Source organism: Talpa occidentalis, unplaced genomic scaffold (assembly GCF_014898055.3).
Source record: "Talpa occidentalis isolate TD23 unplaced genomic scaffold, MPIMG_talOcc4v2.1 talOcc4.8, whole genome shotgun sequence".
NCBI classification, from domain to species: Eukaryota; Metazoa; Chordata; class Mammalia; order Eulipotyphla; family Talpidae; genus Talpa; species Talpa occidentalis.
This window is the reverse complement of record NW_023605194.1, coordinates 13,833,926-13,850,948: the sequence shown is the minus strand read 5'-3', so window position 1 is coordinate 13,850,948 and position 17,023 is coordinate 13,833,926. Positions and strand designations below refer to the sequence as shown.

At 52.9% G+C, this 17,023-nt stretch overlaps 1 protein-coding gene across 1 annotated transcript; it reads left to right on the top strand.

Moving 5' to 3' along the window:
* Window positions 1–3,681: 3,681 nt before the first annotated feature.
* DUSP5 (dual specificity phosphatase 5) lies at window positions 3,682–15,915 on the top strand. The gene is made up of 4 exons (XM_037496548.2): window positions 3,682–4,075; window positions 8,468–8,616; window positions 11,462–11,681; window positions 14,286–15,915. The coding sequence occupies exons 1-4, from the start codon at window positions 3,697–3,699 to the stop codon at window positions 14,690–14,692; spliced, it is 1,155 nt and encodes a 384-aa protein (XP_037352445.1). The 5' UTR covers window positions 3,682–3,696; the 3' UTR covers window positions 14,693–15,915.
* Window positions 15,916–17,023: the final 1,108 nt, after the last annotated feature.

Genomic DNA, 17,023 nt, shown 5'->3' with positions numbered 1-17,023 from the left:
CTGAATCCACCCCACCAACGCTGAGGTTGGTCCCGCTGTGTGGTAGGCCTGGTGAGGGAGACGCAGATGGTGGGGCAAGTCCCCAGGGTGGCGTGGGCGCCTGCAGGCTGATAGTCAAGGGGGCGACACCCAGGGTCAGTTGCACGAGGGAGGAACTACACAAGTCTGAGAACCCCCAGGAGGGTGACCTATTCATAGGCTGGGGGATTAAGGGATGGCTTCTTGGGGGCGCAGTAGTTACTCTAGAGTGGATTCGTGAAGGTGGAGGATTTCTTACAAAAGAGTGGGGGTGGCTCCTAAGTCCCATAGGAAGGGTGGAGGAAGCAAAATGCTGGGCAAGTTTAGGAAAGGGGCAGGCTTGGGTGACTGGAGCCAGGAGGCAGCATGATTGAGAAGGAAGGAAGGAAAAGGTGAAACAAGATTAGAGGTGGGTCATGGCAAATTGACCTGAAGGAGGAATTTGATGTTCCACTAAGCAATCTGGATTTTATCAGTGTGTAGGTGTCACTGAAGGTTTTTGAACAGAGCAGGTGTGGGTCTATGCTCAAAGATCCATGCTTTAAAAAGTGCCATTGCAGAGGATGAGAGAGCAAGGAGAGGGCTTGGAGACTGGAAAACGGGGTGTAAAATGTAGGGCCCCATGGGCAGGACTGGCTACCTAATTTGCAGGGCCCAGTGCAAAAGGAAAATCTAGGGTCCCTTACCCAAAAATTAGTAAGATTTTCAACGTATCTCAAGTGGAGCATTAAACCAAGCATGAAGCCTTCTATGCATGGTGCCTTGCACACCTGCACAGCTAACACACCCACGATGTGGCCTGGTCGTGGGACTGGAAAGGGAAGGTCAGTAGAGAGATCTGGAAGGCCGAGTCCTGGGACTTGGACATCTGTTGGACATGAGAGGTGAGGGAGCAATTCTGCTGAGGGATGACCTTCCTGCCCCAGGAAGGCTTCCCCACTGTTTAATGACCACCCCCTGGGTTTCTTACCATCAACTCTAATTTATTCAAACACTGAAACTTTACTGCCTCCTCTTCCACCTGCTCTTTACCCAGGTCTGTTCCTACCGGGTCCCTATCTAAAGGTGTGACCCTTCACCCAGTCACCCTATTAAAAACCCTGGCATCGTCCTCTACTCCCTTCCCCCCATTCCATCCCTTCCTGCATTTTACTTCCTATAGGTTTCTCCCAACTGTGTGGCCTCTTCAATGCTGTTATCACTGCCAAGTTCCGGCAGGCCCTTTTTGGCTCAGGCCTGGATTACCCACAAATGCCTTTTATCTGTTTGTCTCCAGTTTGGACCCCACCCCCGCTCTCAAATAAAACATCCACTCTCCACAGTGCTGCCTCAGTGATGTCCCCAAATAGTCTCCTGACCAGCTACCTGAGTAAGACATGGGGGCTGCTCCAGCCAAAGGGTAAGATACAAATGCCTGACATTGCACACAAGGCCCTCCGACACCTGACACGTTGCAAGTTTCTAATAAATGCCAGAAGTGCCATGTCTCCCACACATCTCCAGCGCATACCAGGCTGGGTTTGTTGTTTTTTACCCCTTTAGCTTAAGCAGTTTCCTCTGCATTAAGGGCAGAATGCGCTCCACCCTCCTCCTCCCTGGCCTGGCTAACCTCAATTTATTCTTCGAAGTTCAAGTTTGGAAGTTTGACTCCACTCTCTCCAGACCTAGAAAGCCGTCTCCAGGCCTCACCCCCACCCTACCCAGGCTCACTACAGAAGCCCGTGGCTGGGTCTCCCCTCACATCCAGGCTAGGAGCCACTGGAACAAGGAGTTCTGTGCAAGTCAGGGTCCAGCACCCCATGCAGAACTGACCACATGATGCTCCATACATGTGTGGGCTCAGGGCTGAAATCATCTCAGGTGGATGGCACTGGTAAGGTGGGAGGAAGAGGATACAGGGGAGGCTGGGAGGAATAACCCCAAAGAGAAAGAAAACCCCCATATCACATCTTCATTAAGACCCCACTGGCAAGGTGGGGATAGGATCTCTGAATGCAGACCCAGTGACGATGGCTGCTGTCTGGTATCTGGTTTGATTGCATTTGATTTCAGATTTTGATTTTTGCTTCCTTCTAAAATCCCCTCTCTCCTCTGCTGTTAGTAAACATTATCTCTCGTGCTGGCAGGCTGTTTTTCATCTATCAGCTCCCTCTCCAACCTAGACTCACAGTACAAAGGCTGACCATGAGTTTTGGGCTGTCTTTCCCTCATGTGTCCCTGCAGCTAGGAGAGCCCTTAGTAAATAACCTGATGAATGGGTGAATATGTCCAGTTCCCCAAGAATGGGGACGGGAAGCCTGAAGCTGCTGGGGACTGGTGGGGGTTGAGAGCCTGGGATTATTCTTGATCCACAGATAATCCCCCGAATCCAGAAGCCACCTGGACAGCAGTTGGTTGGACTGAGTTCCATGACAGATGCATATTGATGCTACAGCTGATTTCACGACTGATTTTCAGAGGCCAGAAAATGGATCCCCCCCCAAAAAAACTATTCTAATAACTCTTGGCATGTGTCAGAGAAGAGGACGGTCAGCACTTTGTGGGCAGAATCCATTTAGGGAGATTTTATTCGGCTCTCCTCTCTCCATTTTTTAAAAAGATTTATTTATTTATGCACACAAGGGCTGGGGTACAGGCCAGAGATGCAGGGGGTGAGAGGATTCACCAGAGACAGAGTGGGGAGCAGAACAGGCAGATTGACTGAAACAGTCCTGAAGGGAGCAGCAGGCGAGTCAGGAGAGGTCTGCTGCACCACGTGGTTGCTCCCTGGACAGGCGGGGATCGAACTCGGGGATCGAACTCGTGCTGCAGAGGCTGCGGACTGCTTCATGGTGCGGCGCTTAACCCCTTGCGCCACCAGGGAGGGCCCTCCCCTGTCCATTTTTTTTTTCAAAACCTGTCGGTACTTTTATTATGGAAAGTTTCAAATGTAATGGAAAGTTTCACATGCACCCCCGAGCAGGAAAACGGCACGAGGAAGCCCCAGGTATCCATCACTGATCTCCAACAGCCGCCAACACCAGCCCCACCCGTCAGGTACCTCCCTCGAGGCCCCTCTCAGCGGTCACCTCACTTCTTCCAAGCAGACTTCGGGCAGGATCAGAAATCCTTCGCTGCTTCTGGGGGTCGTGGCCCGGGGCTCCCCCGTCCGGCCGGGGAGCTGCCCGCAGGCCTCCGGCGGGCTCGGGACCGGCGCCCACAAAGCGCACCGCCCGGCGCGCGCGCCCCGCCCTCCCCCGCCCCCCCGCTCCCCGCTCCCCCGCTCCGCGCGGGTCTCCTCGGCCCGGCGGCGACGCGGACCCCGCGGGGCGCGCGGGGCGGCGCCGGCGCTTCCTCCCGCGCGCTGACTCAGGCCGCGCCCGCCCGCGCCCGCCGGGGCGTGGCCGCGCGAGGGGCCGCCCGCCGCGGCCTTATTTGGGCAGCCGCGTCACGGGCCGCGCTCCCATTCACATAAAGCGCCGCGCGCCGGCGGAATCCCCGGCTTCGGGGCGCGAGCGGCCGGGCTGGGCGCCGAGCGCGGGGCGGGCGAGCGGAGTCGGCGGGCGGGCGGGCGAGCGCGCGGGCGCCGGGCTCGGTCGGCCGCCGCGGCCCCGCGGGCCGCCCTCCCGGGCCTCGCCGGCGGGCACCCTGGCCGTGGGCACCGGCGGGGCGCGCGGCGCGGGGCCGCCGGGCGGCGGCATGAAGGTCACGTCGCTCGACGGGCGCCAGCTGCGCAAGATGCTCCGCAAGGAGGCGGCGGCGCGCTGCGTGGTGCTGGACTGCCGGCCCTACCTGGCCTTCGCCGCGTCCAGCGTGCGCGGCTCGCTCAACGTCAACCTCAACTCCGTGGTGCTGCGCCGGGCCCGCGGCGGCGCGGTGTCCGCGCGCTACGTGCTGCCCGACGAGGCGGCGCGCGCGCGGCTGCTGCAGGAGGGCGGCGGCGGCGTGGCGGCCGTGGTCGTGCTGGACCAGGGCAGCCGCCACTGGCAGAAGCTGCGCGAGGAGAGCGCCGCGCGCGTCGTGCTCACCTCGCTGCTCGCCTGCCTGCCCGCCGGCCCGCGGGTCTACTTCCTCAAAGGTGAGCGCGTCGGGGCGCCCGTCCCCGGGCACCCCCCAACCCCGGGCACCCTCCCCGGGCACCCTCCTGGGCACCTGCCCCGGCCACCCGCCCCGGCCACCCTCCTGGGCACCTGCCCCGGCCACCCGCCCCGGCCACCCTCCTGGGCACCTGCCCCGGCCACCCGCCCCGGCCACCCTCCCGAGCACCCTCCCGGACACCCTCCCCGGCACCCGCCTCCGCCGGGCCGGGCCGGCCCCTCCGGGACCCCGGGCGCCGGGCAGCCCCCAGACGGCGAGTCCGCGCCGCGCGGTGCCAGGAAGGGCGCCGACACTGGCAGCGCCCCGAGTTCCTCGAAAGCCCCGGTCCGTCCGCCCGCCGCGGCGGGGTGGGCTCCAGCTGGGCGCGCGGCCCCCGAGTGCCGTCGGCTCCTGCCGGACGCGGCCCGCCTTGCCTGGAGCGCGCTTCGCGGCCCTCGCTGGAGCCTGGCGCCGAGGGTCCCTGGCGCACAGCCCTGGGGCAGGTCGCGACCCCCTCCCCGCCCCCAGCCCCGGAGCGTGGCGCCGCGATGGCCCCTCTCCTCCCGCCTGCACGATTACGTGCATTAGGCTCTGTCTTCACCGACCCCTCTTTTGCCTTTTTGACCCCAGCGAGCCGCTCCTCTTCCTTTCCGTTTCTTTTTATTGCTTTTTATTGTTTTCCTCCGGCCTTGCCCAGCCTTTCTCTAGCTCAGTTTGGAGCTGACAGCCTGCCCACCCTTTTCGCCCCCTCCCTCTGGCGCCTGGGTCATCCCGAGTGGGGTGCTGAGAGCATAGCAGAATAGGCCCTTCCACCCCAGGCTGGAGCCCAGGAGAGGTGCCCAAGGGTGAGCGCGGGGTATGCCCCCTCCCTTGGCTTGGAGACCCCGGAAGCTGCGCCCCCGCACCTGCTGAGGAGGTGACTTTGACTTCCGGTAGTAGGTGGGTGATTGACTTTCAAAGTCAGAGAATTGATTTCTGGGTGACTTCCTATGACTGTTTCCGCCTAGTGTTGGAGTCCTTTGCAGTGGCTAATGGATGGTCTTCACCTAGTGCAGAGAAGGGAGCTCACCCCCAGATCTGCCCCTAAGGCCCTCCAAGCCCTGATCCTTGGGGTGGATCAGTGATGTGGGTCAGAGCTAGTGAACTCAGAGTTAGGAACCAGCTTTAAAACATGCAGGTTTCACACCCCAGAGGAGGGGGCTGCAGAGGTACATGGGCAGGCAGCTGCCCCCACCAATAGCACCTCCTGCTCTCTGGGCCCTGGAGATTCCTGTGTGGGAGATGACTGAGACAGGATAGTCTGCTTTTTTTCCTGCAGCCTCAGCCCCCAGGGGATGGAGGGGTGCTCTCCAAGCTCTTCAGAGGTTGCACACATGTCCCCTGATTTCTGTCTCTTCCTGATGTGGTTTTTGTCTCCTGTTCTTAGCAGTGAGTAAAGGAAAAGCCTCCCAGTAACATGAAAAACATGTTCCAGGAAATCCCTCCTGGTCTTCCCTCTTCCCCGCCCTCTGCAGGGAGTCCATTCTCACAGCTTACAAGTTATTTCCATGCGAGGCGCCTCTGTAGACCCCACATCTCAGGAAAATTAATGTTTAAAATGTGGTTTGAAGTGAAAGGAACATGCAGGTAAAAAAACTTGGGAACAGCACAAAGGCTGTTCAGTGAAAAGTCAGTCTAATGTATACCCTTGAACACAGTTCCATGCCCCCAAGATAACTATTTCTTGTTCATTTTTAAATAAGTTCATTTTCTATGCGTGTCTTTTTAAATATAGAATGCTTTTCTGTATTTCTGTTTCTGACTCTTACCCAACTAAATCTGAGACGATTCCTCCATATCAGCCTGCGTGTCTGTTTCACTTCTTTAACCAGCCCCCTGATGACAGCCAGCAGGTTGCTTCTGCCTCACCATCTGAAGCAGGGTGGCAGAGGATATCTTTGTCACGTGCTTTTGTGTGTATACTATCTTTCAGCGAAGCCATAATTGCCAGGTTGAAAGAATGTGCATTTTAAATTTGAGTCAAATATCCATAATAACACTACTCATCCTTAGGTTGTTGCTAAAGAATATGTTTATTTCCTTATGTAATTCATGTCTAAGATACAAGTTCTGGTTTTAATCCAGTGGCATCACAGCTCTTGGGGACAATATCTTTATACTTCCCTTAATCTCTCCTCCCCCCCAAAAAAAACCCCACTAAAATGAGGTGATGGTCCAGTGGCATTGAGGGTGTGTATACATAGTGTCAGTGCTCCCCTGCTAAAGCCCTGGTGATAGAAAGCAGAGTCACTCTGAAGTGGGTTGAAGCAGCCAAAAGAATTGCCAGGGCTCTTGCAACTTAAGTGAGGCACGAGAGAGGAATGTTCTGTCTCTCCACGCCTCTGCTGGGAGTGGGTGAAAGACAGAGACCATCTAATCTGGAGGACTCATCCTGACCCCAGCTGGCAGAGGCAGGGCTCTGTTTATCTGTCCCTCAACTACACTGAGACTCTTTGTGTGCCTGCCTTACTTTGTCAACAGTCAGGCAGGGACCAGCCCACACCCGCACCTCCTATCTGTCCTCCTGTCTGTCTCCTGACGTCCAACTCTTTATTTAAAGCCAGAAGATGGGTAGCCTGAAAGCTTCTCTATACCAAGCCTCATCTGGGAGGGCCAGGGCCGTTATTCCAGTTTCCCTCCCCACATCGCTCCATTTGTCTCCTGGAGCCCAAAATGTTGAGGCCCAGGAAGTGATTTCCTAGCTATGGTAGGTACACCTCTTCAGAGGAAGTTGGTGGGGGTGGGGAGAGTCAGTGTATGTCTGGCAGTCTCAGCCTCCTGGGGGGAAGGGGGCAGGAGCTATTGGGGAATTGGGAGAAGCTAAGCCACTAACCTCTCCATCACCTTCCCACTCCATCCTCTCTGGCCCTGACCTCCCTCATTGCCACCAGAAACAAGGTCTTTGTGGGGGACCAGAAGCTTCACCAAGGGAGGCCCCAAGGGCTATTTGGTGAAGTGACCACAGGGGAGATTTGGGTGTACTAAATGGTGGTGGGGGCCTTTCCAGAAAGCTGAGCGGAAGCCCTAAAGGCTAGATGACTCATTCTAGGAATTGGCTGCAGCTTTGGGGAGGGAGCTGGAGTTGGCCCTGTAATCCATTAACCCTTTGTCTGTCGCTGGGGTTTACAAAAGCCACGTGTTCCACTGGAGGGCTAGGCAGACAAGACAGAGAGACTTTGGGGAAAATATAGATCTTAGAATGCATATTGATTTGACAACAAGTGAATTTTCTGGGTCAGGAAAAGACAGCAGTGGGTTGTCTGGAGACTCTAGGAAGTGACTTGAATTCCTTCCATTGGGAGCGAGGTTTTCCCAAGCAAACCTGACCTGTTTCCGCATCACCTCTGGGCAGCCTGAGCATTCTGAGGCCTGGGTCTCATTTGGTTCTTCCATACTAAGTGCACCGAGCCCGAGAAGACTTGTGCAGAAGCTCACATATCTGTGACGTGGTCAGAGTCCTTTTTTACCTTAAGCGATCTATTTGGAGACATGTAAATGTAATATTAAGGATTTTTACAGTTATGCTTGCTAGCAGTTGACTTAATTGATTTGGGGGGGTGGGAGGTCAAAGGTCAGGAGGGGAGGGTGATATGGAGGTACGAAAGGGGGTGGGTAGGTGGTCATAGGGGAGAGAGTTTATATTAGCTGCAATTTTTACTGTGGGAGCTAAGAACTAAGTTCAGGAGGCCATTCCCCCAGTTTGGTTTGGAAGGTAATTAACGAGATTGATTACTCTAAATGGGACCACTAGAGAGATTGTCAGCAGTGTCCTCTGCACCTTGGGAGTGAGAAAGGGCAAGGCTATTTTATTGCTCTGAATTGAAACCTCACATTAGCCCCCAGTCCCTTGGGAATGGAAGGGGGTTCCATCTATAATCCTGCCTAGGACTGCAGGACTGGAGAAGAAACAGACCAGCTTAAGAGTTGCTCTCTTCTCACAAATTAATGAAATTCTGCTTAATCACACCTACATTTTAGATAAACAAGAGAAAACAGCTTTTGTTTTCTACAAGGATTTGGTTAATATTTGCCAGATGTCAAATATTTCTTTTCACAGTTTAGGCGGCTTCTGATAGACACAAATAGTTAATCATTGCCTTTAGGGGCTATTGATTTTTTTTTTTAAATGTGTGTGTATGTGCGCGCGCATGCATGCCCAGGTGTGCGTGTGCAGACCTCATTCCTATTCTAAAACTGTTAGTTGCTTTGGCTCAATTTTTTTTATATGACCAGAATCTGTATTAGCTCAGTATTTTTGACTGCTCCACAGTCAGGGTATTGATTCATTCTGGGCATTTCTGACAGCCCAAGAAATCAATGCTTACATTTGTCTTATTCTTGTTTTTTCTTGTAGGGGGATATGAGACTTTCTATTCTGAATATCCTGAATGCTGTGTGGATGTAAAACCCATTTCACAAGAGAAAATTGAAACCGAGAGAGCCCTCATCAGCCAGTGCGGGAAACCAGTGCTCAGCATGAGTTACAGGCCGGCCTACGACCAGGTGGGTATGCCGACGTGGCCAGCTCCTGGCTCCGCGCCTTCCTGGCTACCCTGGCTTTTCCTCTCCCCGCTCAGCAACCTCTGCTGCTGCTTTTGTGGATCAGGGTGTTGGCAGAGCCCTGGAGCTTTAGAGAGCCTCTGACTTGCCAACTTGAGTTTCCATCCAAGAGAAAATGGGCTTTCTTCCAGCAAACAAGCTGACAAGAGCAAACGAGCCAAAGGATGCTCAACAGCTTCTGGAGGAAAAGGGGAAGTGAGAACTACATTATTCTTAGCTGGCCTGGGAAGTGTGCAGAAACTGCAATACTGGTCTGGGTTTCCCTGAAGACCTTTCCAAGCTGACTTTCAGGCTTCCTGTGTTGATCTCCTTTCTAATTGTTCATGCTCTGCGGTTTCTGCAGACCAGCCCAGTACCTGGCAAGGCAGGTCTTGTTGGTACTCTTAACTGAAATGGAGTGGGGGGTGGGGGTAAAGACAGAGGAGGGAGGGTTATAGAGAAACTTCTGTTTGAATAGCTAAGCTGGGTCCTTTAAAGGTTTCTCATGCTTCTAATTCCATCAATTCCGGAACCAGAAGAAATCAGGAAATAAGAGGGAACTTCGTGTTTCTACAAACTTGTGGGCTTTTCCCCCTTCCAAGTATTGGCACTTTGTGACGACTTGTTAAAGAAAGAATGAAGTGGACACTCAGGTGGGATTTTGCCAATGACACAGGAGGATAAGGAAAAGGTGGGCGGGAACCCCAATGTGGCAGAATCAGGGCAAAAGAAAATATTTCAGGGCTAGTAAGTAGGTTGCTTTGCAAGGAACCCTGAAGCTGGGTTCATGGCAGCACTAGACCCAGAACCACCGCTTATCTTAAACTGTTCTAGCCCTTTCCAGGACCTTGTTCTGTTTTCCACACCTTCTTTCAGGAAAGGGCCATTGTAGGCACTATGGTTGATGGGAGGAACTTAGCAAGTTTTCCCCACAAAATAGGACATTCCAAATCTTAAGAAGGAAGACTTTTAGATGCTGCTGAATATGCCACCCCCCTGCCATCACAGATCTCTGCCCCTGGAAATAGACTTCTGAGGACAGCCAGGTGACCTTTCCTTGAACAGGATCCTTGGTGAGGAAGCCTGTTAAGCCTGGCGAGGTGCCCGGGTTATTATTTTGTTTGTTTTCCTTTATTAAAAATACTGAGCTTATGATGAACCCTTGACTTTCAAGCCACAGGCATCCGGCCTGGCTGGATTTCTATTTTTGTTTGTTTGTTTGCATTGTGTTTTCCCTTAGTTTTCTCAGAAAGTGAAAGAGAAACAGGAACTGGCAGGATGTTGTAAAAGCACAGAGGACTTTTGGCCTGGTGGGGAGGCCCTGCTGTGTCTCCAAGCCTCATCTGGGGAACCCCCAGTGCTACTTCTGAGAAGTACTCCTGCATGGAGAGAAGTTAGGCAAAGTGGTGATAACCTTTGGGGTTTCTGAAGACGTTTGGTTTCTTCCTGAGTTTATACAAAAGATTCAGAAAAGGAAAGAAACATGGTTTCGGGGGTGTGTTTGTTGGGCTGAGCACCAGAAGAAATTGGATAGGCTCCCAAGCCCAGTGTGTCAGCGTTTTGCAGGCACCTTCTAGGGGAGGATGACGTGGACAGAGGGGCCTCTGCAGTGTGAACCCAGGGGCAGCTGAAGCAGGTGCTAATAAAAACGGTGGGAGTTGCTATTATCTTTTGTAAAATCCTCTTTAACTTTCTTCGAAGTGGCTCACTGGTATTTGCTTAAACACTTGACTTCTTAGAGAAGGAAAAGCCAGCTCCACATGCTGGGTCATTTGAGAAGTGCCCTCTGCTGCCCTCACCATGTGCCCCCTCCCCCGTCACAGGGCCAGCAGAGAGTTTCCTCTCCTCTCTGCTACGAGGCAGGAAATAGAAATACAGGAAGCGGATGGATGAGATGGAAAAGCTCCCAAAGACACAGCCGCTGTCACCTTGCCCGCCATTGCCCTCTGACCCTGCAGAGGCTCCCACTGTTTCTGTCTTCACTGACTTGCCCACCCCCCCCCCCCAAGTGCCAGCACCTCCACCGGAGCCCCACTGGGCAGCACTGCTGTCTAATAGCGTTGTCTCTGCAGATGTCTCTGGTTCTCCCTTCATCGGGAGTCTTCTTGGCTAGAAACCTGGTGTGTGCATGTAAGCATCTCCCACCAGGTGCTCAGCCCCTTTGAAGAAGGTCAAGGGCAGGGGAAGCCCCCTTTGCTTGAGCCTACCAGCTTGCCCTTCCTGAGGATTCTGGGTAGATAATGGTCGTTTTCAGTTCTAAGAAGCATACTTCTGTCGTTGGGGAGGGGCCCGTGTTAACATCCCTGAAATCTGGCCACCTCTTAGGTTTGATGAAATGCACTGCACAGAATGTGAGGGCTGCAGAGGGGGAAGGCTCACCCCATTGCAGTCTTCTCCATTTTATCTGGAAAGAAATCGAGGCTGCCCCAAATAGAAGGGCCTTGCCCCGGTGCTCTCATGGTAGCAAGACCTCCTCAGTCCTTGATCTTCTGCCACCCCACACTGCCAGCATCTTCGTCAGCACAGGAAAGCTGCTGGCATCTCCCACCTCCACATAGGAAATGAAAAGCTTTGCTGTGTGGGGTTTGCTGTCATTGAGTCACACAGAGGTGATGTAGGGCAGAGAGTTTGCCAGGATGGAGACCCCGCCCACACTGTGGGTAGGTCTGCCCGGTCTCTGAACCCTCTACCTGGAAACCGGAAAGGGGGACCTCCCACCTGAGACAGCATAGATGGGGTGCTTTTGTTCCGCTCCCAAATGAGATGTTAATCCAATCTTTCCTGCTTGTCCTTTTGCCCCTGCTTCCAGGGCAGCCCAGTTGAAATCCTCCCATTCCTCTACCTTGGAAGTGCCTACCACGCGTCGAAGTGCGAGTTCCTCGCCAACCTGCACATCACGGCCCTGCTGAACGTGTCACGGCGGGCCTCTGAGGCCTGCGAGCCTCGGCTGCACTACAAGTGGATCCCCGTGGAAGACAGCCACACGGCGGACATCAGCTCCCACTTCCAGGAGGCAATAGACTTCATAGGTATGTTCCGCCATTCCCAGGGCTGTTACGTGTAAGTCCCTTCAGGGCACGTCTTCTTGGACTGGATTGATGGGGGGCCACCTTCACTAAAGGAAAAAAAGATGTTTTGTATGTGCAGCTACCAGGGTTGGAGCCAGAAAGGGAGGCAGCCACTGAAGAGGCAGAGGGGCGGATCGGAGCTGCTATTAATAGGAGCTTTAATTTGCAAGATAAATGAATTAATATATTTTTATGGCAGTCCTCAGCAGCCGCTCTTGTCACTGTTTCTAGCTGGGTGGGAAGTAGAACACGTCCCTGCATGATACTCCACACAGGGCCAGTGGGGTGGAGTGAGAACCTCCCTAGCTGCTGCTACGGAGGTTGGACTATTTTTGAAGCAAACAGAAGGATTGAGAGAGCACTACTTATGCACTGAGCCCCATGGTTTTTGGCAAACCGCTTTGGGGGCAATTTGTTTTGCATTTTCAGCTAATTTTGGATTAAAGATAGCACTTGCCTCAAGCTCTGTGCTTATGCATAGAAAAGTTGGCATCTTTTGCATCCTTTCTGCATTCCATGAGGCCCTTATCATTTACCCCACTGTGTAGGCCTGAAACCAGGCGCTGGTGCCTCTGCCTGGAAAGGACTCAGGGGCTCCTGGCCTTGGGTTGCCAGGTACTCTGTGTAGCCTGGGTTGTTCTTCCATTTGACTGCCCCCACCCACCGCCCGCCCTCTCCCCAGAGGCTGGGCTGACTTTTTTCCATCTCAAATTTGGAAGTACCACTCTCCACCCTTGTGTCTGCCACCCTTTTCAGAGTCCTTTCTTGTTAACTTTTGCATTGTTGGTTTTCCTGGCTCTCGTTCTGAGTGCTGTGGGAAGGCACAGCAGTGATTTCATAAGGTGCGTAGTGATTCAAGGACCCCCTGCAGCCATGTGGAGGGTCACCACACAGGATGTCTGCCCCATAGAAATAGCAGAGGCGGAAGCCAGCTCTGGCCTCCTGGTACCTGAGCCTCTAGGCTGGGATGATTTATTTGCAGTGCCCGAGAGGCAGCCAGAGTGATGGATTTGGGGCAGGAAACCTTTGACTTGTTTTCCCTGTCTCTGGAATGCCTTGCCTTCTTAGCCTTTTATTTAATTACCTGGGTAGCTGCTCAGTGAGGTCATGAAACCACCCCCATCCACTTCTCAGAAGCCTCCCTCTCCATGTTGTGTGTGTATTGTGTCTGGTGTACACAACCGCACAAACCCACAGCACCTTGAAAGCACAAGATCTTCCCCAGACTCCTAGCCCAGCTGATGCAGGAGGGACTGGGGTCAAACCCACATTGTGGACAGCAGGCCCCAGGGGTCGGCTGAGGCCAGAAGCGGTCTGCTCTGGGCGCTTTGCTTTCTTGGATGTGGCACTGGTCAATTAAAAGCTGGACTACAAAGGAAGCCACAGAGGAGGAAAGGAAAATTGGAGTCATGACCCTAGGTTCTGGGGTCTCTCCTTTGAACTAATTTCCCTGACCCTTCTGAGTTAGTGTATTGGAGGGAGGGACCTCTCATGTGTTTCCCTGGGGTGTCCTTTGGGGTTTTATGATAGGGAAACTCAGGATCCCTCCCTGATGCCTCAAAAACTTGCTCTTTCACTGCAGGCTTCTTGAACTTGAGAAGGGTGGTGGGTAAGGTGGGGCTGACTTTTGCACTTGCCCTGCACAGCCCTAAATGTTTTTACACGGTGGCCTTCGTAATGCCAAGGGCAGCTAACTTCCTGTGACATCATCGTTTCCTCACTAGCGAGACAGGGAATTGGAAGGTCTAATTTTCTGTGGGGTTTGGTTCTTTCTTTGGATGAGTATATATATTTGACTTTTTATCCCTCCCATTTTTAACAGTTGTGCCTCTTGTTTTGGGGGGAGAGTGGATTAGAAGAGGAGGATAATCCCCCCTTTTTGTCACACATTGAGCTGAAGAATGCTAACTGATGGGGGTAGCTTTATAGCAGTGACTCCCATTGTTGTGCAAGATGGAGTTTGCGCAAGCCATTTATATCCTCCGTCTGGTAAGCGTCACTTAGCCAGGGCTATAATTAGTGGCTGTGCACTATTTATTGTATGTTTGGTGGTGGGAACCCTGGGAGCTGAGCCAAGCATCCCGCCCTGGCACAGCCAGACTGGATGACTGTGGGAAGGCCTCTATCAGAATGGGGGTTAGGTCATCACCATTAGAATAAAATTCTAAGAGGCAAGAACTGCTTCTCCAAGTCACTCTTGGAGCCTTTTCTGGACTCTTACAGAAAAATGTGCATGCCCCATAAAAACTTGCAGGCAGCCTCAAGGATTTTCCATTGCCCTCTTGAAACCCTTCCACGGAAACCAAATGAAGATGGCGTCCCCAGGAAGAGATTATTCCAGGTCTAGTGCCTCCACTGGCAGAATCTGTGCAAGTATCCTGGAGAACTAGGAAGCTGCTATCAATATCACAAAAGCCCTAAGACACCAGAAGCGCTCTCCTCACTGCTGCAGATCAAAGTCTAGCTGTTGAGCAGGCCTGACAATTTGATAAGGTGACTTTTGTGTTTTGTTCTTGTGTCTTGGGTTTCAAGCCCAACTCATTCCGCCTGTCTTCTTCATTCCAGACTGTGTCAGGGAAAAGGGAGGCAAGGTCCTGGTCCATTGTGAGGCCGGCATCTCTCGCTCGCCCACCATCTGCATGGCTTACCTCATGAAGACCAAGCAGTTCCGCCTGAAGGAGGCCTTCGATTACATCAAGCAGAGGAGGAGTATGGTCTCGCCCAATTTCGGCTTCATGGGCCAGCTCCTGCAGTATGAATCTGAGATCCTGCCTTCTACGCCCACCCCCCAGGCTCCCTCTTGCCAAGGGGAGGCAGCCGGCTCTTCATTTATAGCCCATTTGCAGACACTGAACCCTGACTTGCAGGGTTCCTACTGTACCTTCCCTACCTCAGCGCTGGCACCAGTGCCCACCCACTCAACAGTCTCCGAGCTCAGCAGGAGCTCCATGGCCACAGCCACGTCCTGCTAAAACAGGCATGGGGGAGGCAGCCCAGCCCCACGAACAACTGTGATTTTGTTTTTCAAACTTGCGGACATTTCATACCTGTGCAATACTGAAGACCTCACTCTGCCCTGGTGGGATGGTGAGGGTCGCCAGGCTTGCGGACGAACTTCAGGCTGACCTCGGGGATGGGTCCTCGGGGCCGAAGGAAGGCCAAGCCATTATGGGAGCACAGCGTGTGCTGACTACTGTACTTCCAGTCCCCCTGCCCTCAGGACTGCCCGGTCCTTGCACCTCAAAGTTTGCCTTTTCATTTCAAGCGTAAGGCAATAAATACCTGCAGCAACGTGGGAGAAAGCAGTTGCTCGACCAGGAGAAAAGGCAGTTTCGAAGCCAATTCATTTTGAAGGAAGCACAATTTCTACCCTATTTTTATAACTGGCAGTCACAGTAGCTGCCGCTGGTGATTCAGGGCCTGAGCTGGATCACCATCTCATCAGGAAAGTAACCCCACAGGGTCTGTAGGGAAACAATGTAGATGGTGATTTGAAGCTAGAGATCTCCCTTGGGTCCAGTGGAGGTGGTTGGTAGAAATAGCAAGACACTGGCTCCTCTGGGTTTCCTTTACACTGTGGGTTCTTCCCTGACCTTGAACTTTGGCATGATTCTTCCTCATACTTGAACCTTTCTCCTTGCACCGTTCCTCAAAGCAACTCATGTCAGTTGAAAAGTCATTCAAACCATAGGCCAAAAATCACCCCTTTGAGGTGGTGGCAGTGGGTGCCAGGAGCAAGAGGTACCTGCTGTCTGGGTCAGTGGCATCAAGGGTCATTCCCCAGCTTGCTGTCCTTACATGTGCTTGTCTGTCTCCTGTGACACTTGTTTTTTCCCTGCCCCTGGGGGTTGTCTCCAAGCTGTTGACTTCTGGAATTTTCAGACTTCATGTGTGGTACTACTATGTTTTTGTCTGTAGGTTATTTCTCCAGGGGAAAAGGCAATAATTTCCTAAAATCCATATGAATGTGAAGAAAAGCAGTATGTTACTGGTTGTTTTTTTATAGTGCGAAATAAAAATAGTAAAAGGAAAAAAAGCACTGCTTCTTGTTGGTGAATCGGAGTAAGGCAAGAATACATTTTTTTTTAAAGATTTATTTATTTATGCATACAAGAACTGGGTACAGGCCAGAGGTGTGGGGGGTCAGAGGATAGAGCAGAGACAGAGTGGAGAACAGAACAGGCAGATTGAAATACACTGCTGAGGGGCCTCCCCGGTGGCGCAGCGGTTGAGCGCTGGGTTGCGAAGCTAACCGGCCTCTGCAGCGCCAGTTCGATCCCCGGCTGCTCCCCGGCCACTGGAGGAGGGTCCCACATGGCGCGCGGACCTCTCCTGCCGCCCGCTGCTCCCCTCAGCAGTGTACTTCAGTCCTTCTGCCTGCTCTGCTCCCCGCTCTGGCTCTGGTGAATTCTCTCACCCTCCCGCGCTTCTGACTGTACCCAGTGCATGTATAAACAAAACAAACAAACAAACAAATAAATAAATAACATGCCTCTATAAAAAAAAAAAAAAAAAAAAAAGAAATACACTGCTGAGGGGAGCAGCGGGCGAGACAGGAGAGGTCTGCTGCAGCATGTGGGTACCTCCCTGGCCGGGGATCGAACTCGTGCTGCAGTGGCTGCAGATAGCTTCATAGGTTGTGTGTTAATCCTTTGCACAACCAGGGAGGCCCCTAAACCTTGAATTCTTCAGCTATGAAATGAGTGGACTGAACTAGGTGGTCCTAAAAGCCTGATTCTAGCAAGCCTGGGTGCCAGCATTGTGGTCAGCCTTCTTCAGTGCCTGGCACGTGGCAGACACTTACAAAACTTTGGCCATACAGCCAAGAGATGGAGAAGTAAACTAGGTGAAGGTTCACCTCAAATGCCTGCCCACCTATTTACCCTTTGAACTAATTCTTTAAAAAAAAAAATTATGCATACAAGAACTGGGGTACAGGCCAGAGATGTGGGGGGTGAGAGCACTCACCAGAGACAGAGTGGGGAACAGAACAGGCAAAATGACCAAAGTACACTGCGGAGGGGAGCAGCGGGCGAGTCAGGAGAGTCTGCACCATGTGGGTCACCTCCCGGGCCAGCTGGGGAATCAAACCATGCTGCAGTGGCTGCGCACAGCTTCATAGGTTGTGTCTTAACCTCTTGTGCCACCAGGGAGGCTCCCCTTTGAACTAATTCTAACAGATAATTCCCCCAAGAGATACTTGGTAAATCAATGAGTGGACTTAAATTCGATGCCGAATCAACTCGCCTTCTGAGTAATTTCCTGTCTTGGAAGGGGCAGTATTGTACTTCCCACACTACTTT